Source organism: Drosophila elegans, unplaced genomic scaffold (genome assembly GCF_018152505.1).
Source record: "Drosophila elegans isolate 14027-0461.03 unplaced genomic scaffold, ASM1815250v1 contig_208, whole genome shotgun sequence".
NCBI classification, from domain to species: domain Eukaryota; kingdom Metazoa; phylum Arthropoda; class Insecta; order Diptera; family Drosophilidae; genus Drosophila; species Drosophila elegans.
In genome coordinates, this window is record NW_024545578.1 from 6,989,816 (window position 1) to 7,010,894 (window position 21,079).

A 21,079-nucleotide genomic window follows, 5' to 3' on the forward strand; every position below is an offset into this window, starting at 1 on the left:
TTTATAAGCGGATTTCGAGCGTGACATAGTTGGCAACTGGCAGTCGGGAGGGGTATGGATTTGTAAAATATATTTCCAAATAAAATATGAACCATTTATGGGCACCATTTTCATTGATTTTTATAATTTTTTCATCCTCAAGTCATAATATGACTTACAAACATATTTCCGATGTGATACTAAAATCAATCAAAACTACACATTTAGACATCTGACTTCTTGATTAAATTATTTAAACAAGTCAAGTTATATGCAAAAGTTGGTTGATGACCGCTTTTTGCTCTGAAAACTTTTGTTTTGTTTGCTTTGTCTTTTAATTTCATACACTAATTAAATGATATTTTATTTTAAAATATGAAGGGCATTATTTTCATCGCCTTTTTAAATGTTTAGCACATAACTTTCGCCAAAGAATATGCAATTATTTTTACGAAACAAAGAGGCAACTGATATAACAAATGTTTACTATTCCCAATTTTGGAATTAAAAAGCTACAAGTTTTATATAAAAATTATTAAAATTGTAATTTATTTCAGACTTTCCAAAAAACTTAACATAAATCTTGATAAATGCTATTCGAGCTATAAAAGAGCTCCGATCCGAAAATCTACATAGACAGAATGGACTTCTTGATAATGTCGATGCTCTCGAGCATTTGAGACTCATTGATGACGAGTGGAGGAGCAAAACGAATGATGTCGCCATGGGTGGGCTTGGCCAGAAGACCATTCTCCTTGAGCTTCAGGCACACCTGCCAGGCATCGTATTCTGTAAGAGAAAAAGTCAAGTTTAGCAATGGCTTATTTGTTTAATTTAGAGAAACTTACTCTTATTAATGACGATGGCGTTGAGCAGACCCTTTCCGCGCACCACCGAAACCACATCCTTGGGCAGCTGGGACAACTCGCTGCGCAGCAGTTGACCCATTTTGAAGGCATTCTCGGCCAGCTTTTCCTCCTGCAGGACCTCCAAGGCGGCCATGGCCACCTTGCAGCCCAAAGGATTGCCGCCGTAAGTGGATCCATGCTCTCCTGGCTTGATGCACAGCATCACCTGATCGTTGCAGAGAACCGCAGAAACAGGATACAAGCCACCGGATAATGCCTTTCCCAGGATCAGAATGTCTGGCTGAACCTGTTCGTAATTAACAGCCAGCATTTTTCCGGTTCTGGCCAATCCCGTCTGCACTTCATCAGCAATCCAGAGGACATTGTACTTGGAGCAGAGTTCACGGACCTTCTTCAGATAACCATCACTCGGGACCACCACACCGGCTTCGCCCTGAATGGGTTCCACCATGAAAGCGCACACATTGGGATCCTTGAGGGACTCCTCCAGTGCTGTAACATTATCGTATTCGATCAACTCGAATCCCGGCATGAAGGGTCCAAATCCCTCGTAGCTACTGGGATCATTGGAGGCCGAAACTGCGGACAGGGTGCGTCCCCAGAAATTGTTGCGGGCAAAAATGATCTTGGCCTGATTGGCTGGTATTTTCTTCTCCAGATAGCCCCACTTGCGGGCCAATTTGCAGGCGGTTTCTCCACCCTCAACACCCGTGTTCATTGGCAGCACTTTGTCGAAACCAAACAGCCTAGTCACATACTCCTCGTACTCGCCCAGGACATCTGAATAAAAGGCACTATGTGGGACAAAATAGAGAGAAAGTAGTTGAACAATGGTTGTTGTGTACTATATCATATAATTATTACGTACAATTTTTAAGTTAAAAGTAACTTTTATAAAACGCTCAAAGACTGCTAAAATAATCCCTCAAAAATAGGTCAAAAACTATTCTGGTCATCTAAAAATAGTACAATAAACCTCTTTCCTGTCCAGTACATTGCCTTTTGGCGTTATCAATCTCTATAAAGTTCCAAATTTAGAAATCGCAACAAACAATAACAAGTCATCGGTCTCGCGATTTGTTATCAACGAACCTCTATTGACTTTATTGGCCCACTCAACCTAACAATCTGGCCCTGGCAACCCAAAAGAAACCAAATAAAACCGGCAACGAAAAGACCCATTAGTTAGAACTTAAGCAACAAAAAAAATAAATAAATTTTCTTCTGACAAGTGTGGAATCACTACTCAGAGAAGTGAGAATTTATATACGCATTTTCTAGCTACTGATAAGATTTCAGTTAGTCCGCGGGGGGTTATCAACATCCAAAGTATATACTTGGTAAAAAAAAGGAACTTTAGAAGTAAACAAATGCAGTATGATTTTTGTTATAAGCTTTTTTAATGATCTAGGAAAAAAACCAAAATACTGTTGACAAATCAATCACATGACTTTTTGAACACAGTTGTTTTCAAAATGTACTTTAATAATCCGAAAATTTTACTCGAAGGCTGTGTAATCTTGTCCAGACACATTAAAAATTAACGCCCCCGACATACTCTCCTCTATCTATAAGTTTTATTGCCATTCAACCGAAAAAGTTATTAAGCAATCATTGAGTTTAATTTTTCGGTTGACAACAGAAAGAAAATAGGGCAAGCAATCTGCACTTAAACTTGAGCGAACAAAATTTTGTCCCAAACAATTGGGCAGAAATATGTATACTAATACATATAGGAAAATTAACGTGGACTTTATCTTTAATAGTTTGAAAAAATAAAGCAAGATAAGGTTTCATTAACAAAAAAAACATACCCTTGTTAACATTTTAGGTAAAATAGCGTATACGACACGTAACCCAGAAACAATTTTGTAACACAGGTTACAAAACATTTCAAACAAGAGTATATTAACAAAAAAATTACATTTGGTTCAATGCGAAGTTCAATCTAAATTCAATGTGTTTCTTAGCAAATCTAAAAATCTTTATTTAGCTATTGTAAAAATTATATATTTTGAGACTAAACCGACATAGATCCATTAAACCATGTCCACCCTAAATACTATATAAATGGCTGATAAAGTTTGGAGCCGATAAGCTTTCATGGGGGGCACGTCTTTGTTCTATAATTTTATTTGATTGCAGCTCTCTTTTTTGGCCTTTTTCACTTACCGCGATGTCAAGGCCAATTTGGAGGCCTGTTCGGTTAAGGCTTTGACGATCTTTGGATGGCAGTGGCCCTGGTTGACTGCCGAATAGGCACTCAAGTAGTCGAAGTAGCGTTTTCCCTCCACATCCCAGACGAAGACGCCTTCGCCCTTGGACAAGGCAACCGGCAGTGGATGGTAATTGTGGGCACCGTATTTATTTTCCCGGGCATAGACGGCCTCGGAAAGGGAAGATCCGGATGAAGTGGCCGACTCCTGGGCAGCTGTCTTCTGGGCCAAGTAGCTGAGGCGGGTGGCAATGCCGCGTGTTGTCAGTTTCGAGAACATTATAAGTTTAATTTCCAAGATCGATGGGTAAAAGGCACTTCTACTCGCGGATCGCTTCGGATGCTTACTGAAAATCTACTACCAGTGGGCGGGTGCTTTTTATACCCGGAGCGAAACTGTAGCGAAACTGTAGAGAACCCCAATGGAAGCTTGCTCTCAGTCTCTTGCCGGTTCTCTATATTATATATTACTTTCTGATGTCTCTCATGCCTTATCTTATTACATTGCTATATCATTATGCACATTAACATATATAAATCATTTTCCATTTGATACTTTATGAATTTGAGTTATTGTTTGTGTTGATATTTATGCTTTGTAATCAGCTTGAAAATTTCCACTGCTAAATTGATAAAGCTTAAGCAAGCTTTATATGCATAATTATATTACACTTGAAAGCTTCGTTTGGTTTGGTTTGTTTATCCCAGAAATAGATATGAACAAAATATTATAAAAATAATAATAATAGTATGTTTGAAACAATATTTTAAATATTTTTTTTTGATTTAACAAATTCTCATATTTTATTAAAATATATATTTAACAAAATTTTCAGCCATAGCATCTTCTTGTAATTTATTTTGTTACTAAGATTAAATTGTTAGAATTATAAATCATATTAATTTTCCTTTCACTTAATCTTGCACATTTTCATTATCCATAACTTACCTTTTTTAAATTCCACATATTATAACCGATCTTGTTGGTATTTTCACATATTTATTTGATTTTTCATAAATAATTTATGGGCTTAAGAATTTACAACTAGTTTTTGCTTAGAGATGATAATTTATTCTCATTTATCGTATATTGTTTGTTTTGTTTTATCAATCAAACATTTAACAATTATAGCACGTTCAGGGAAATTACGAATACATACATAATTATATATTAAAGTACATTCATATATATATATATATATATATATTTAATATATATATATGACAGTGAGAAGGCAACACAAAAATTGCACTAAAATATTGTTTTACAAAACAAAAACCAATTCCATTTAAAATGAAAACAAATTAATTTTACATGTAGAATTTATACAGGGCAAAAACATTCGATTTTTTGTGGGTGTTTTTTTGTTGTTGTTTGTTTTTTTTTTTGGGCGGGATAGCAGAACCGATAATTGGGGTGTTGCCTACTTTGGGGATGCCCAATTAAATGTCCATTTGCTCGTCGCGTTTCATTAGCTACCTCAAATACAATATGTTATTAATTAATTTTAATAAATTCACGCTTTGATTGCAATTATCAATTCGACCCCTTGACCCTCACTCCATTTCATTCCATGACCTGGGTCACACTTTGCTGTGGCGATTGGGCGGGTGAAAGGCTGCGTGGCGTTGCCGTGGCCACCACATCACCTGCTCCTCCGCCACCAACTCCACCAACTCCACCACCTCCTCCACCTGAAGCCCTTTGCTGATTTTGGGCCTGATTCAGTAGCTCCTTGTTCAAGCGATAACTGCTCATCACATTGGCACAACTCTGGTGAAAATAGAAGTTACGACCGCGCAGGAACGCATCCGTATTGATATCCTTTATGCCTGTCTTGAAATATATAAGAAAATAACATAACAAATTATAGCAATTACAACTTTTTTTAAATCAAATATTAAGTGTGCAAATAACTAGTAGACAATTACTAGATTAGAAATAGAAAGTTAAAGGGGTGTTATAGGGGGTATTATAGATCGTGCTCGAGAATTAAAGTGAGAACTGAAGCAAACTGAGAAATTACCTTACAAATGAAACATTTGTTTTCATCGTCCGGTTTTAAATCCGAACTAATTCCCACCTTTGTGTCCAATTGCGTTAATCCCGGCACGCCCATCGACGACAACTGCGACAGGCTGTTCTCCATGCTCTCCGAGTATTTCGATGCCGGATTGTTGTTGTTATTGTTGTTACTGCTGCTATTATTGTTGTTGTGCGATATGTCCATGGGTCCCGGCTCAGTACTGCTCACCTGCGGCTCCGAACGAGGTCGCTCCTCCACGGGCGAAATGTTCTCAAGGGATCTGTGAACGGAAAGGGTATCATTATTAGCTATGCTGATATTTTTCTAACTTATTTTGCGAATATATATAGATATATATTAAGCAACTCCCTATTGCTAGTTTTTGGATTATTATAAGTCATAAGTTAGTTTTGAAATCACTTATGTATAAAGCTGTCTCAAAGTATCTGTATAGTCAATTTTGAATTGTGGTTACATTTCTAAAAATCTGCGTTTCCATGTTGGTTGGTGAATTTTGGGTTGACATAAATTTTTAATTTTCTTAAAAAATGGCTTTTCAGAAAAATTATCTAAATCCAGCACTTCTTAGCTTATAACTTTTCTAATACAAAATTCCATATAAAATTTGGAAACACTTTTTATTTAGATTTAGGTTTTGTAAGCTTGAATAATGACCCTTTAAATACACTTGCGTTTTACTTTTATGAAGTGTAAATTAAGAATTCTTTAGTTTAAGTTGATTTCTACAAATAATATTTTTCCCAATGGTTAAGATTGCAGCTTTTTAAAACCCTCTGTTTTGTTAACCGAGAAATATGATTTTATTCCGGATGACTCAGATCTCACCTGCTGCTGCCCACATTCTGATCCTCCTGCCGGCGTTGAATCTTGTTGTAATTGATTTTGCTCGACATCTTCACGGTATCGTCGTCGTCGACAATTACGTCCTCATCGCTATCATTTTGGCACGAGGCCGTGTCCATCATTAGGTCCTTGTTGTTGCCCCCGCTGTTGTTGTTGGTGCTACTGCTGCTGTTGTTGTCGTTAACGCCCACTCCGCAGGAATCGGCGTTGTAGTAGTGATGTGTGGTGGATGACAGCTCGCTGACGGTTTTCACTGGGGGTTAAGTGGAAGGCAGTCATTAGCATAAAACTACACTCAAAAATATTCACTTAGAATAAAGCAATCAATGAAAATTATTTTAAAGAAATAAAACTCTAATTTTTTTTAAACACCAAAAAATTGAGGTGGTTGTACAAAGTTTTAAAATAAGTAAATTAAACATTTTAAGATAAAGCATTTAAATCAATATATTTGATATTATCAATTCTGTTACTTCCCCCAATATGTTTTGATTTCGTATTAATATTTGAAAGTTTTTTATGTTTTCTAAAATGTTTTCCAAGACAAAAACATTGTTTTACACAAGTCAAGAAATGTTCTTCAGATACATATATTTAAAATATAAACTTAAATATAATGTAACTTATTAGTTTTTCTCTGCAGAGTTCAATTTAAGAGACCTACCACTGATATGTGCCTGTGGTGGTGGATTGATTTCGCCCGGCCAACTGCTGCTGCTGGCCGTTGCCACATTGGTGCTCACATCCTGCTCGTCGGCATGCGGATCCTTCTGGTTGATCACACACCCCGTCCGGTAGAGAATCCCGTCCAGTTTGCCCGGCTGCGAGTTGCTGTTGTGCATACTAGATGGCGGCAGAACGGAGACGGATGATCCTGATCCCTGGACATTTAGCTCAGATCCGGAGTCGGGCACTTCGTCGTTACAGCTCTCCACATCTACCGTTTCGATCTCCTCCTGCGATTTGGCATCGTCCTGAAAATACAATTCATTTACATTTTAGGTTATGTAGTTGACTCTTATTTTGTTGTTTTTTTTTAAAAGTCCCTCTTTCATTATTTAAATTTTATTTGGTTTTCATCATATCTAAAACTTTGTTTAATCTTTAAAACGTATGTCTTAAGCTTATCTTTAGATAAGCTACAGTTTTAAAGAACTCTCCAAAATCGATCTGAATATTGTTAAAAAGGTTCACATATTAATAATTTTAATATGAGGGTTTATCCAATATTTTAAATAATTTTATATAATTGTTGTTTTGGGTACAACCTGTACATTTTACTTATTTAACTTATTTTCAATGAAAAACAAAGCAGAGTATTTTGAGTTTGATTATAAGACTCACCTCAGGTGGAATCTTTCCCGTCTCCAAGGCATATTTCCGCTTGCAGATCGGACAACTGCTACAGTAAAGACTTTCCATCATGTACATCTCGCCGTATTTGCGCTTGCGAACTTTGAGTCTCAGGCGGTTCTGGCGATTGTTCCTTATTCTCTGGAAGGTCTATAAAATGAGGGGAACAAGGGTTAGAAATCTATTCAAAACATATATATTTCTAAGGGGGAAACTTACCTCCCAGCGATTGTGACTGGTGCGAATGGCGTTCTCCTGGGCGGGACATGGCGGGGCGAACATGTAGGTGGCCTGCAGATTGGCCCGCTCGAATCCCGCACTCAGCTTGTACAGCCTGTCCAGTTCGGTGAGGAAGTGCGAGTGCCACTCCTCGGCACTGAGTTTCAAGCCGCAGACGGGGCACATTTCGGGAATGGCTCCACCGGCCGCCGCGGCCTGCAGTCCGCTGACCAGGCTCAGTCCGCCCGGAACCGCCCGAAGTCCGGCCATGCTCAGACTGGCCAAGGCCGCGTGGTGGGCGGCATGGTGGGCATGGGACAGCGGATGCGGATGGGCCATGTGGTGGTGCGTCGTCACGGCCGTGGACACGGGCGGTGCTCCCACATGGTGGCCATGGTGGTGGCTATGGACGTGCGGATGGGCCAGCGGATGCGGATGCGAGTGGGCGTGCGAGTGGGGGTGGTGGTGCGGCGACGAGGCGGCCAGGTGGCTGGCCATCGAAACGGCCACGCTGCTCGGTGCCGTGCTGATGGCCGGATTGCTGGTCGAGCAGGAGGACGAGGAGCTGGACGCCGACGAGGAGGTGGCCAGTGCCTGGTGGGCCTTCCCCGCATTATGCAGATCTGCGGGGTCGGGACAGAAGAGGGCGTAAAATCGGTAAATTCTAGTCAAGCCCACAAACATCAATCAAGTGGTGAAGCTATGGTATAAATGGTAAACTGCAAACTCGCTTTGATTTCCATGCACTGGCAGAAATTGTGAGCTGTGTATGTCAGTGAATATGGAAGAACACCTTTTCCTAAAGCTACAATTATTCCCCAGCTTATTTGGGCTTATTTAATTGATACGGTGCTACACATAAAATTAAAATGATTTTGTATTCATTAGTTTACAAACATAGTTCCTTTGCTCTACGTTTTAAAATGACACAAATGCTAAATAAAAATAAAAAGAACGAGGAAAAGATTCCTTAGCCATGTAAATTGGTATTCTACCAACATCAAGAACCAAGATAGAAACCAAACCAATGTTTCTTTATTGAAGAAAATATTTTATAGTAAATTTAAATTAAATTTAATTTACTCATAAATACAGGGAGTTGAACTATTGAGTTTATTTACCTTTGCCTTTACTTTTACCTTTAAATAACTTCTTAAATATTAAAATATCTAGTGATCATCTAAATTTTTGGTACATTTTTGTATTAGCCTTTTACCTAATATTTACAACCGTCATGATTTTGCCAAGTGCACCTTCCCCACTTTTATCGTACCAATAAATTTTCCAGCCTTTTTCTAATTGCCTCATGCCTCTTTTTAACACGTCGAAAAAAAAATTAATTGGAGCTCGTAATTCTCGAAGAGAATCTGAATTGTTGGCAAAAGCAGCAAACACACAACTCCGCTGCAGGATTGCCGATGTCAGACACACGTCGACCCCACGTATTTCGGCAGCCACAGGCGAAAAAAAAAAACACCGGCAACCACAATAAATACAAACTGTTTGCTGCAAACCCACCAAACAAAATCTGGCCGCCATTCTGCACGTGACTGCGTCCCAGCAATTAAAATAATATTACAATAAATATATGGCAATATGGTCGCAACAGACCCAGTGGAGCTGGCCAACTACAATTGTTGAATTGAATTATATTCTTCTAAATTATTGTCCAGCAAAATATGTCGGTTAACCGCGCCCATCAGCAACACTCGAATGGATATGCTTAATATACATAGAGATACATCAGAATCGTGACTTTTGTTCAAATTAGCTCGGCACTTTATTGCGCATTCACTTTCGTTATAAAGAACAAATTTATAGTTGGCCACCATTTAAATAATTTATAAATTATTGAAGAGTGCGGAAAGTAACATATGCCCTTGGTTATAAATGTTCGAAACTTTTTTAGATCCATTTTTTTAATTGAATTAGGACAAAGCTAGTTTCCTAATTATTATTTTTTAAATAAAAAAAATAGGTGTATTTCTAGATTTTTGTGTCACAAGTTCAACTTTATTAAAATAAAACATAAACATTTTTATGTTATGTAAATATCTTGTGAGTTTTTGTATTAAAGGGATTTAATAATTAATTCAAACAGAATTTCTAGTAAATTTATTAAAAATTCAAACTTCCGCCAGTGCAGTATGCAAAATATATAGTTTTCCTGCGTGACTGACTTAACTCCCTAAAATTGTAGTGTTCAATGACCTCCCACTGCACCCACTTCCTTTTTAGGACACGTGTTCAACGATGCTATTTCATAATCCTCCCCATCCGAGAAATGGGCGTTTCATATATCGTTACATGAATTATGACTTATGCCGCTGTACTGTGCTATTCCCTTTGGTTGTAGATGCCATTAATATTACAGAAATTAATATGAAAATTCCAAGTGTGCATTCAATATAATACATCATCGGAGTAACAAAAACCGCGAAGGGAAATAATAATAATAATAACGCTCGTCATAACAATGGCAAACAAAGAAATCAAAGCGATTTGCAACACTTGCGCATCCTTTAAGCAACCGAATTGTGAAATATGCCAGGGAAAAAAGTGTGTCCAACAGCCGACAAATAAATGAGCAAACATTATGGGATCGAGATCTTCGAGTGGATGGATGGGTAGCATAATTGCCTGCAGAAGAGTTGCCACAAAAGTCGTGAATGAGTAATTAGCCCGGGACCAAAGGACGTCTTCGTGTGCCGAACACGAGCCCGAAAGGATGTGCCGTCGGTTTGACTTTGTAGTCAAGTGGTTAGGATTCTTGGAATGGGGTTGATGTTACATTTCAATAAGCCTGCTCCAGTCGAGTATCCTTGTGCCATTTAAAACACTTACGACATGCACCCCTTTGCTTAACCCCTTGCTGCCTTCGAATACTTTTGGCACGGCCTTTTGACTTTTGCCCGGCAAAAGGCAAAGAGGGGTTAAAATGAGCTCCGCTCGCTGTTTACCACTAGTTAGTTTAACCCATTGATAGATGGCGAACGCCTGTGCTGCAGTTTCAGCTAATTAAAAGTGTATTACTTATCGAAATTAATTTATGGCCATCCTGTCTATCCACGACTACTCGCATAATCCAAAAGTTAAACACAAATCCACATGTTGAGTATGGGTGGTTTGGGTTGATCAGGGATAAAACTGGTTTTCCGGCTTAAGTTGAAAGGCAAATAACAGCCAAAAGTTAAATAAAGAGTTGTCTGTATTTTTGGACAGGGGTGCGGGAAAAGGGGATTATATTATTGCTTCCAGTATCTAAAAAATTATATATATTTGTGCAATATCATGAATAAAATCTATCTAACTAAATTTAAAATGCGAAGTTGTTTATTAAAATTTTTGTAACTTTTTTATAAGGTTTAAAGTATGCAGTCAATAGAATTTAGCACACAATAGGTCTAATAGAAAATATATATGGTATCTTGGTTTTAATGAATTTAAATATTGAGTCATTGCTTTATTTTAAGCAATTTGTTCTACAACATTTGTAAACATTAAATGTACGGTTATGAATAATAAATAAATATTGCTAACTTGCAAACTTTCAAGCCATTTAAGACTCTATCTTTTCCCCCTTAATTCTACGCCCCTGTCATTTATCTGATATCCTTCTCATCCGCATTTGTTTTGTTCATTTGCATTCATATTTATCATTTTCATATGCTGCCGCCAGATTTTTGTCATAAGGCGATTAACTCGAACAGCTTTGCTAGACCAATTAGCAACGCATTTGCAGCCGATTCGGTTTAGCCTACTTTTTGGAATAAGTAAGGATGTAAATTTAAGGCCAGGCTAGACAGGAACAACCCCCAGGTAAATATGTGAAATTAAAGCCAAATATCTGAGCTCGAGAAAACTAATAAAAAACAAATTGAAGTGGAGTTTTTTTTGGAGGTCGGAGAGATCCTGTCGCTGTCCTTACGCCTGCCAGTCAAAGTTAACCTACTGATGCGTTAAAATTGCTCAGCAAAAAGTAAAATTGAAACAAATACGCCTGGCGATTTTTATCAGTACGAAAAAAAAGGGAAATCGAAAGCCCTCAACTCAAAGTTTTTCCTTTTATCGCAAACATGCAAATTTTCTCTATTTTTTTCTTTTTGCTGGATGTAAATTTTGCTAAATAAATAAATGTGGTGGTGTTGCAGCACCCTACTTACGTCTCAAATCCCTGGGATCCTGAGAATTATTACTGCGCGGACTTTCACCCTTTTCAACGGCATCGTAATCCTGTGATCCCTCCATGGATTCATGGGATGTGCATGTGGGACTGGCCGAATCCGTGCGAAATGATTCGCTGCCATTGAACAGATTCTGCCGGGGGGTGAAAAATCGAAATCGTGCAAATCCCATTATGACAAGTGTCAATCTTCCGTCGATTATCAGCTCTGTTTTTTCCTTTTGAAAAGAATTTCCTCACCTGATCCAGAGATATGCCAATGTATTTGGGCGGTGAGAAGGCCGACGGCAGCGAGAAGTTGGACAGCACCGACGGCTTCCCCAGCGGCGACCGATCGCTGGCAAAATAGCTGGCCGGTCCCGCTCCAGCGGCCGCCGCCGCTGCCGCAGCTCCGTTCGCCACCAACATCCCGTGATTGAGCAGCAGGTGAGGATTGAAGTAGTTGCCGACTAGTGACATGTTGTGGAGATCTTTGGCGTCAGGTAACTGGAAAAGGGGGAAATCGAAAGGGATTACCTAAAAAGTATAGTTGGAAAGAAGTAAGGAAAACATTGTAGAGTCAAGGCAAATATAGTGTTTTTATTGATTTTATATTTGGGTGGTGATTAAGATTTGCCTTAAGAGAGAAGATTCGATAAATAAAATACTGCATAAAGAATACAAAAAAAATATTGGGATGGTGACAACGGTATCACTCTGTTTTGAAATCAATTACACACAAATTTATTTTTATATTTTTTTATTTTAACTGCATACTTTTAGCCACATTAATGAGTGATTTTATAACACAAGTGCTTTTCATTCATGGTCGTGAAATTTTTGTTCTGATTTTAAAATAATGCATTCCTTTACCAAACATTATTTGTACACATCATTGAGAGTTTTGATTTTAAGAACACTATATTTTTAGAAACTATACATATATTATCGTTTTTTAATTTACAACATAAACTAACAATAAATGAAATATTTATTTGTTTCGATTTTTTAAAAGGTTTATTGTTTTTTTATATAACTCCGTTTTTAAAAATTAAACTACAACAGAACTTTATTTATTTTAAGAAATCGTTTATCAAATACTGAACCGTGTGCAAAGAGCTTTTCGAAACTAAAATATATATAGTATAAAAAGTTTGAGTTTAGCATTACTTTTAAAAGTTAAGTGAGCGTTAAATTTGCACATTACTCCAGTCTAAACAACGGAACCCACAACAAATTATGTGTGCTACATGACTTGGCGTTAAAATTAGCCAATTATGGCAGGTGGAGGCTTAAACACGAACACTTTTACCAGATAGGTAACATATGCTAGGGCGATATGATGGTAAAATTCAGGCAAAATGTGGCAAAACCTAATCCAATTCCCAAGAGTTAAGACGGAAGACGCCCCAAAGTATGCATGGGATTTGCATCGATACAAATTATGCACAAAAATGTTTAATTTACGACAAATAAATGTTAAATTGAGAGATTTTAGAATTACGATATCGAACACTGCCATAAACTGTGTCAATTTCAAAGGGAAGTGGGGTATTGCTCACTTCCAATGGGGTGTAAAATAACGAGAAAAATGCTTACACTCCCACTCCCAATCCACATTTCCCGACCCAAAACTCCCGTATAAAGACTTTGGCAAATGATATGGGTAACATGGGAAGGGTGAGTTGGGATTTTCGCTAGTCTGGGGGAAGTTCACCCACAGCAGATAACCCACAGAAAATACAGCGTTCATAACAAATTGAGGCTGACGAGTGTTAAGCGTTAAGAGTGTTGGGACACAGACAAGATATGAGTATAACATAAGCAGCGACATGTGTGACAAGTATTAACCCTCGCCCACACTCTAATTCCACTCCCGACCCCCGAAAACATTGCAAACTTGGCTATGGAAAAAATTTACATACAAATTTGTCTGCCAAGGAAAGTATTTTTGCAGCGAAAAGTGTGAGAAAATTATAGGAAATATATTAGTTGAGGAAGCATTCTCATTTTAGGTCGTTTTGTGGGATAGCCCATTTAAGATATAATTTAAGTATCATCTTACATTGTAAAAATGGAATTGGGTAGATGAGAAACTTTAGCTTTGAAACTCAGATGGTAAATATTAAGCTTAGATAGTTTTAAAAATGCTTTTAAATCGATTTTTAAGAATTCAAAAATGTTTGCAACCCGACTATATAAAGTTGTCTATCATTAAGTTTTCTAGCAATAAGAAATTTACCTTTTGGTCAATCAATCTCATCAATTAAACTCGAAAATCCCTCCTTCGACAGTTGGTTAATCTGATCTCTGGTTCTTGTTAATTGCTATCGTAATCCTGGTCACACGCTGTACCCAAGTTGAGTCCCATAAATTAAGGATTATCAGGAGAAATTAGCACCTTAATTTGGGGGCGAACTGTTGACGCATATGTTGCCATATCGGGTCTGAATAATCACCAGGCGAATCATCCCCATGCTCATTAGGTTTAAATTGTTGCAAGTCAGTGGGGTGAAGAGAATTGGGGGATTGCAACCGCATGAGTTGCACTTTGTCTAAGTCTGCGGCATGGACAGCAGCTGTTTGGGGGGCTTGGGGATGGATTGGATAACCTCCAACAGAAGTGGTCAACCACTTGGCACTCTCATTCCAAATGACTTTTTAATACAATACGTGTTGAAGAATTTTCAGCTCGGACTGTGCCTATTGATTTATGCCCGTTAATCAGTGCAAAGCTGCCATGCACAGAGAAAAAAGAAAACATTTCAAAATTTGAACTTAATGTTTCGAACTCGTGCTAATAGAAATGCGTCTCTAAAAAACCCATTCCATATACTTTATAACTTTCACATAGTCGAACATAATACTTTAATTTTAAATGAATTTCTCAAAGAATAGGTTTACAAACCGATTTTATAATCTCTACAGATTGTATTTTATAATTTATATCGGATACAGGTGTGTTTATTTTTTATACAGGTGTAGTGTTTGCTAAATTATAACAAATATTCTACTGAAAAAGCAACTTAAAAATTTCAATTTTAAAGTACTATTTTATAAATAAAGATGAAACAATCAAGCCATTTCAATTTTAACGAACTTAATCGGAATTGAAACCGACAACAGTGGTGATCAACATTATTTTAAATGAAAAAATATGAAATGGAGAAATTATGAAACTAAGATCTCAAATTTTTCCAGTGCAGGAGCAGGTGCTCGTGCCATCCCTTGGATAATGTTGTGTTTTTGGTCCTCCCCCTCTTTGTTTGCTTTTCTATTAGCGTCGGGCGGGTGATTTGTTATCCCAAATTGTAACATTCCTTATCCGCCAAAAAAAGGGGATGACTGTGCCCAGATTTGCATAAATTCGTTCTGTTTGCTTTTAACACTTGAATTATTGGTGTTCCTCGGGCGACCCCTCGCAACAATCGTACTTATTCGGTGCAACGCTCATCTGCAGTGGCATATAGCAACATATATATGTTAGTATGACAGCCAACAACAATAACAGCTTAATTACAACAACACGATAACGAGTGGCAAATAGCAATTGTCTACATACAATTGCCAATTTCGCTTAACTTGGCCATAAAACACGGCCCAGCGTCAGCAGACGGACACGAGGTAAAGCAAACAACTTAGCCAACTCAACCAACACCACAAATAAATCTCAATTTGTGGCACTAACACGGAGTAAACGAGGCTCAGATCGAACTGAAGCTCCTTGCAGTTGGAGTTGGCTGGTAATACTAAAAACGTTTACCAATTGGCAATTTTCGCAAACTAAATGTTTATGGCGAGCCTTAACCTGTTCGTCTGTGGCTTTTTTTCGAGGCCCCAAGTGATTGAACTGAAGGAGCGGAAAATTGTGATGGAAATATATGGTATAGCATACGTTGGGGCGTTTGACTCGGGGGGAAAGTGATGAACAATGTTATTACTAGAAAGGTTTTAAAGATTTAAGTCTTAGTAATACAAATATAAAAACTTATTTGAAAGTTTTGATTAAGTTATCCTTTTTCGGAAAGATTTGATCTCTTTTAGCAAACTAATTTACTATCAAGCATCTAAATATATTTCTGATTTTTTTTAATAACACGTATGTATTATTAATACAATCTTAAATTGTTAAAAAAGTAAAACATTTTTTAAGAGGAAAAAAAAGTGAAAAAAAATTAACACAAATTAATTTAAATTCTCTGTAATCGAACAAATTTGCTCAGAATAACATTTGCCAATTAAAATGTAAAATCTTTATAAAATTCGAAATGTACTGTTTGTTAAGAAGGTAAAACATTATACTAGTCTGTATCGTTATTTTTAATTGTTACAATCTGTACAAAATATGTAAAGTTTTAACAAAATTAAAAGCACATTTTAAAGCACGATTATAAAATATTTTTCCAATTAATTGTTTACAAATACCACGTTTTTTAAAAAACAGCTATGTAAGTCTCCTGATATCTTCCATTTTACATCTCCTCACATATTTTTTCCTCCGTTGGCATTCCACAAGCCAACTATCACTGACCATTTGGGCATTATACTACCAACGAGTGCTTCTTGTTAAACGCCTCGATGCCTTCGCATTTTTCCGCCTGCTCCCTAGCTGCCTTCTTGATAAATTGCTATAAATTAAATTAAGCTCAGTCACACACCAACACACAGTCGCACATATGCACACAACTCACCTACACATACTTTGTGGTAATAAGTGGCAAAAAAAAGAATTATTTTTCATATGCTGGCCCGACTCAGTCTCATAATTTTGCCCACCCTAACTTCGTTCTGCCATTTTTTTTTTTTTTTGCGAAGGGGTCAGTCTGTTTACCTTTTGTTGTTACTGCTGCTGTTGTGGTTACAAAATTGTTATGGTGCCCGCTGGGTTTTCTTTTCGCTGCTTTTGACCCACCCAGACAGGTTGGTGGTTAAAGTAAGAGGTCCGTGCACAAGCAGTGAAAAGAAGTGACACGAGAACAAGGAGAAGGCGATATTAAACCATTTGACATTGCATTTAATATGCTTGCTCGGCTTGTTTTTATTAATTTTTATTGTTTGGGCTATGCTTGGTTATAAATGGTTTCATAAATTAGGGTAGATAAGCGAGTGGTGCAGTGGCTTTTGTAGCCGTTGTCGTTGTTGGAGGAAGTAAAATTGGTGGGAAGGTAAGGGAATATTTTAGTTTAGGATAACATATCGTTTCTTTGCCAAATACTTCTTTGTTCTTTCATAGGTTTGTTGTTAAACAGGCTTATACATTACAATCGTTATTTGTTTTGACTATTTTGAATATAACGTTCTTAAATAAGAATCCTAAATACTAAATACGATCAAAATCGTGCCATTCTATTTCATTGCAGTTTCTTCAATCTTCCATACGAAATAACTTTAATTCCTTCGAACCCAACTCGCATCTAAAAGCCGAGGACATATTGTTGTCATGTTTAACATATCTTAACGCTACTCAATGCTATGCAGAGGCAGAGATATAATTTCAATTCCGTCTTCTGGCTCCAGTTGGAATAACCAGTTTCTCCGGGAGTCAGAGCTGTTCGAACTGTTCGAACATCATCAGTGCTCGAGTTCTTCATCATTTGTAGCATCAGCGTCAAGATCATTGCTCATGTTTACAATGATGACAGGCAGCCAGAGCAAAATAAGCAGAAGCTGGCCAAGAAGCCGGCGGAGGAGCCGACTGCCAACCAAATCAAATAGCCAGCTTCTCTGTGGGATCGGACCAGTAGTTAACAGTGGCAGCGACTGCTGCCCGCTTCCATCAGGCCCGAGTTGAAGTTCGGAATTGAAGCTATCATAAATCTGTTCGTCGCAAAAATCTACACACAATGGGGCGTTTGCAAACGCATTCGTTGATCGGAATGCGACGACGAACTCTCTGAATCTGCCTCTTGACTGACTGCGGAATTGGAAATGCGAGCGTGATCGACTTATATAGGTATAGCAAATATCGGTAATCAAAAAACAGTACGAACACTACCTAACGAGTAATATACTTTAAAAACATTCGCTTTTTGAAATTTCGAAATCGTGTAAAATCAGCTATTTTAAAGTTTGACTATATTCTTTTAAAAGGGAGTTTAACATCACTATATGTACTAACTTTAAAAATTATTATTTAAAAAAAGAAATTACTGTTAATTAACAATACTAAACGTCTTTATATTTTTTAGTTGATTTATTAAAAATTTAAGTTCATCTGTAGCAGTGATCGACAACTTCCTATGCGTAAATTATTTTCACAAACCAACATTTCTTAGTATGAAGATACCTCTAAACAATATATTGCTTAATATTTTATTTGAAGAAAGTTATATCTCCAAACTCTTTCTCCATATTTACTGCACTTAAAAGAAGAGATAGCAGCGCTTTCTGTTCACTTTCTCCATCATAAATGGAACGTTAATTGAGTGCATGATCTGCAATCACGGTGTCATCCCTAATCGCATCTCCAATTGGAAGTTCACTTGGAAGTTCTGGTTGGATTTGTTGTTTTACAATGCAGCATTGTTTTGGTTGCTGTGGGCATTTTGCCTTTGCCGCTGATTCTTCTGCCCGAGCGGTGTGCTGATTTATGACATCTTTCGGCATTTCGGCTACCGGCCCCCAGTCTTTATGATTTGTCATAAATATGTCCCCTCCGTCCGATCAGATCGGATCGGATCGGTTCGACGATTCCAATCAGCAGTTGTCCGGATTGTGTTAGCTTTTCTTGAGGAGTTCTTAGTGCTCCTTTACTTACTCTCGATGGAAACGGACGTTGACCACGTAGAGCCTCATGCAAACCGGAAGCGGCTTCCGAGAGGACAACGAGCGCTTGAGATGGCAAATGGCTGCTGCCAAATGCGTTGCTTTCCATCTGCAGCTCGTTTTTGTATTTGTTTTGGTTTTTTTGGTTTAGACTGATTTGGCACTAGGGGGCACTCATAACCTCACTTTCACTTGTGTTTTAGTATTATTGGCACATGGAAAGATCACTCGGTTTTCTATCCTGAACAAACTGTTGGGAATTATTGTATTTGCGCGTCGGTAAAACAATGATTCGGATCAGCTGACTGCTCGCTCGCTCTCTCCTTAGCTTTCACTTGCTCTCTCGACGCAGAACACCCGCACGTACGCGCTGCAAAAATCCAACTGAGGCTGCCTGGAAACCAGTTGCCGTTAGTCGGCCCGATTGCTTCCTCTTCTCCAGCCTCGCTGCTGCGCAGTCGGCGTCGACGTCGCTGCGTAACGCCTTGACGCTTCTGATTGGCTAATGGCCACAACCGGTTTAGCTACACTATCGCCATCCCGTTCTCGCGCACGCCCACTCTCACTCCGGTAGTACTTTTACATTATATTTCACCTCTTTAGTCAGTGAGTTTGTTTTTGCCGCTGCATTATTATTATTCCAAAATGGTTGCATGTTTGTCCGTTGGCCATTGTACGCCTGTTTGTCTGCCAGCACCTGGTACTGGTACTCCCCGGATTTCCACCTCCCCTCCAAGTCCCCCACCCCATCCACCACATCAACTTCTGACATTTTGTGTAAATAAACCGTATGGGAAGCATTTTTACTTTTGGCTCTGGCATTTTGTTGTTGTTTGTCGGACACTGTCCTGGACAAAAGTATCTTGGAAGTAGTCTCTTTCTTTTTTGCCCCTGCAGCTGGCTTTTTGCACACCGTCCACTTAATATAGCGCATTACTGTGGTATTTATTGGGCGAGAAGTGGCAAAAATAAGTCAGGAGTAGGGTATTCCCGAAATTGGAATTTAATAGGCCATTGGGAACTTTCTGATACGGTAGTTTGTCTTAAGCACGTTCCCTATATTAAGCAATTTAAACAAATTATAAACGAATTATTTACATTTACATTTTTCCAACGTCATATTTTTATAAGTTCCTGCAAATATTTTCCTGTCCACGTTTCCACCTGTCAGTTACAAATTCTTTATTTCTTTATCTTTTCTTTTGAGTATTGGATATAAATAATTGAAAGCCCGAACTTAAAACATTTAGGTTTACAGCTATTGAATAAGGGTTTTTTAATAGGATCGATACTTATATCATTCAATGATACAGAAATACAATGTTGTAGAAAATGTTTAAAATAAAAATAATTTTTTTATAATTTTGTTAAAGTGTTTTACTTGTTCCACAGTCAACTAACCAACAAACTACGTACAACCAGAAATAGTTGTCACAGAATATTACTACAAACAGCAACTGAGACTACAACAAGTACAACAGCAACAGCACAGGAGCAACCTACAACAACCACTGTGAACAGGGGACAGTATAAAAAGCTTAACCCATCGGCGCGCTACTTTTTATTTCGACCTCGTTGGGTTTGCTGTGATTTCCAATATGCCGGACTAACTAAATAAAGTATTTTCCTTGCAATTTACTTGGATGGTCAGGACCGCGGGGAGGCGGTCTAGAGATTCGTGTAAAAAATGCGAAAACCTTTCTGACATGTTTATGGGGCCCTGTCTGTCAAATCGAGGCAGTTGACACCACTCGCTCCCCTCTTCTTTAATTGGTGGCTAGTAAATTTTCTTTTTACCATCTTTGGGCCGGGGTATCTTCTCGGGAAGATTTCTTCTAATTTTTTGCTCATTAAATTTACATTTTAAGAATTCCTGTGCGAGCAGAGAAGTTTGCACTTTATAATTTCCAGCAGCCTGCCTTTCGGTTTTTTACCCATCTCTGTCAGTGGGAGGGAGTTCTCGATATTGTGGAGTGGGAGGAGTATAAGGGAGTGGTAAGTTGGAACGGGAGCTCTATATGCACAGAGAAAAAAAATAGAAAATGTCAGTAAATTTATAGCCATTACAAAAGTGTTTTATTCTCTATTAGAAAAAAGTTGTTCTTAAGTTATTTAATATTTATGATAATTCCAGATGGGTAAGTTGGTAAAGTACACATTAATGTTGATCCTAATAATTATATTTGATAGTACGATTTTTTTCCAGTTTGTATAATTTAAAGAAAACGTATAAAAGGCCTAAGATAAATGAAAATTAATAATAAAAAGTAAAGAAAAAACGAATTTCCAGAAATATTTTACAACGCCAATGAAAAATATTACAATTTTCCTATTGTTAGTAACAATTGGGTGACAATTCCAAAAACCAAAACCCCGAAATTCTATTGAATCCTAAAATGAATATTTTTCTCTGTACGGGGAGATGGAGGGAGACCCCAATATTGGACACTGTGAAAAAAAAGGAAAGAAGTCAAACGAGAGTGCTGGGGATTGGGAGTGCCAGAGTGAGATAGCTAGGAGGGAAGCTTGGGAGTTTGGAGCGCATGCGCCGACGTTGGAGGTAGCCTACATTATGTGTCTATTTCTAGTACATAGAGTGGACCTCCCTTGTACCACCCCAACTTCT

General features: G+C 37.9%; 2 protein-coding genes across 6 annotated transcripts; both read right to left on the reverse strand.

Moving 5' to 3' along the window:
- Nucleotides 1-498: 498 nt before the first annotated feature.
- On the reverse strand, nucleotides 499-3,419 carry LOC108145986 (ornithine aminotransferase, mitochondrial). Its single transcript, XM_017271727.2, has 3 exons — nucleotides 3,021-3,419; nucleotides 828-1,642; nucleotides 499-768 (listed from the first exon to the last, which is right to left on the reverse strand). The coding sequence occupies exons 1-3, from the start codon at nucleotides 3,341-3,343 to the stop codon at nucleotides 608-610; spliced, it is 1,299 nt and encodes a 432-aa protein (XP_017127216.1). The 5' UTR covers nucleotides 3,344-3,419; the 3' UTR covers nucleotides 499-607.
- An 895-nt stretch (nucleotides 3,420-4,314) lies between these two features.
- Nucleotides 4,315-18,821, reverse strand: LOC108145983 (protein Teyrha-meyrha). Of its 5 annotated transcripts, none has more exons than XM_017271721.2 (9): nucleotides 18,446-18,821; nucleotides 11,950-12,225; nucleotides 11,690-11,843; nucleotides 7,527-8,149; nucleotides 7,299-7,457; nucleotides 6,619-6,928; nucleotides 5,937-6,207; nucleotides 5,091-5,370; nucleotides 4,315-4,900 (listed from the first exon to the last, which is right to left on the reverse strand). In XM_017271721.2, exons 1-9 carry the CDS (start codon nucleotides 18,560-18,562, stop codon nucleotides 4,631-4,633), a joined length of 2,460 nt encoding a protein of 819 aa, XP_017127210.1. In that variant the 5' UTR covers nucleotides 18,563-18,821; the 3' UTR covers nucleotides 4,315-4,630. The 5 variants fall into 5 exon arrangements, with proteins under 5 accessions (XP_017127210.1, XP_017127213.1, XP_017127211.1 ...); XM_017271724.2 differs by having other exon boundaries at nucleotides 4,316-4,900; nucleotides 5,148-5,370; nucleotides 11,950-12,195; XM_017271722.2 differs by having other exon boundaries at nucleotides 4,316-4,900; nucleotides 11,950-12,195.
- Nucleotides 18,822-21,079: the final 2,258 nt, after the last annotated feature.

Bases quoted from the DNA above. Each gene is read 5' to 3' on its own strand.
- LOC108145983 (XM_017271721.2), bottom strand. From the start codon at position 18,562: ATGGAAAGCAACGCATTTGGCAGCAGCCATTTGCCATCTCAAGCGCTC. The intron at 11,844-11,949 runs GTGAGGAAATTC...ACCCCCCGGCAG, and splicing joins TTGGCATATCTCTGGATCAG to AATCTGTTCAATGGCAGCGA. The intron at 6,929-7,298 runs GTGAGTCTTATA...TTGTATTTTCAG, and splicing joins CGGGAAAGATTCCACCTGAG to GACGATGCCAAATCGCAGGA.
- LOC108145986 (XM_017271727.2), bottom strand. From the start codon at position 3,343: ATGTTCTCGAAACTGACAACACGCGGCATTGCCACCCGCCTCAGCTAC. The intron at 1,643-3,020 runs GTAAGTGAAAAA...TGTCCCACATAG, and splicing joins AAATTGGCCTTGACATCGCG to TGCCTTTTATTCAGATGTCC. The intron at 769-827 runs GTAAGTTTCTCT...TTTCTCTTACAG, and splicing joins CGCCATCGTCATTAATAAGA to AATACGATGCCTGGCAGGTG.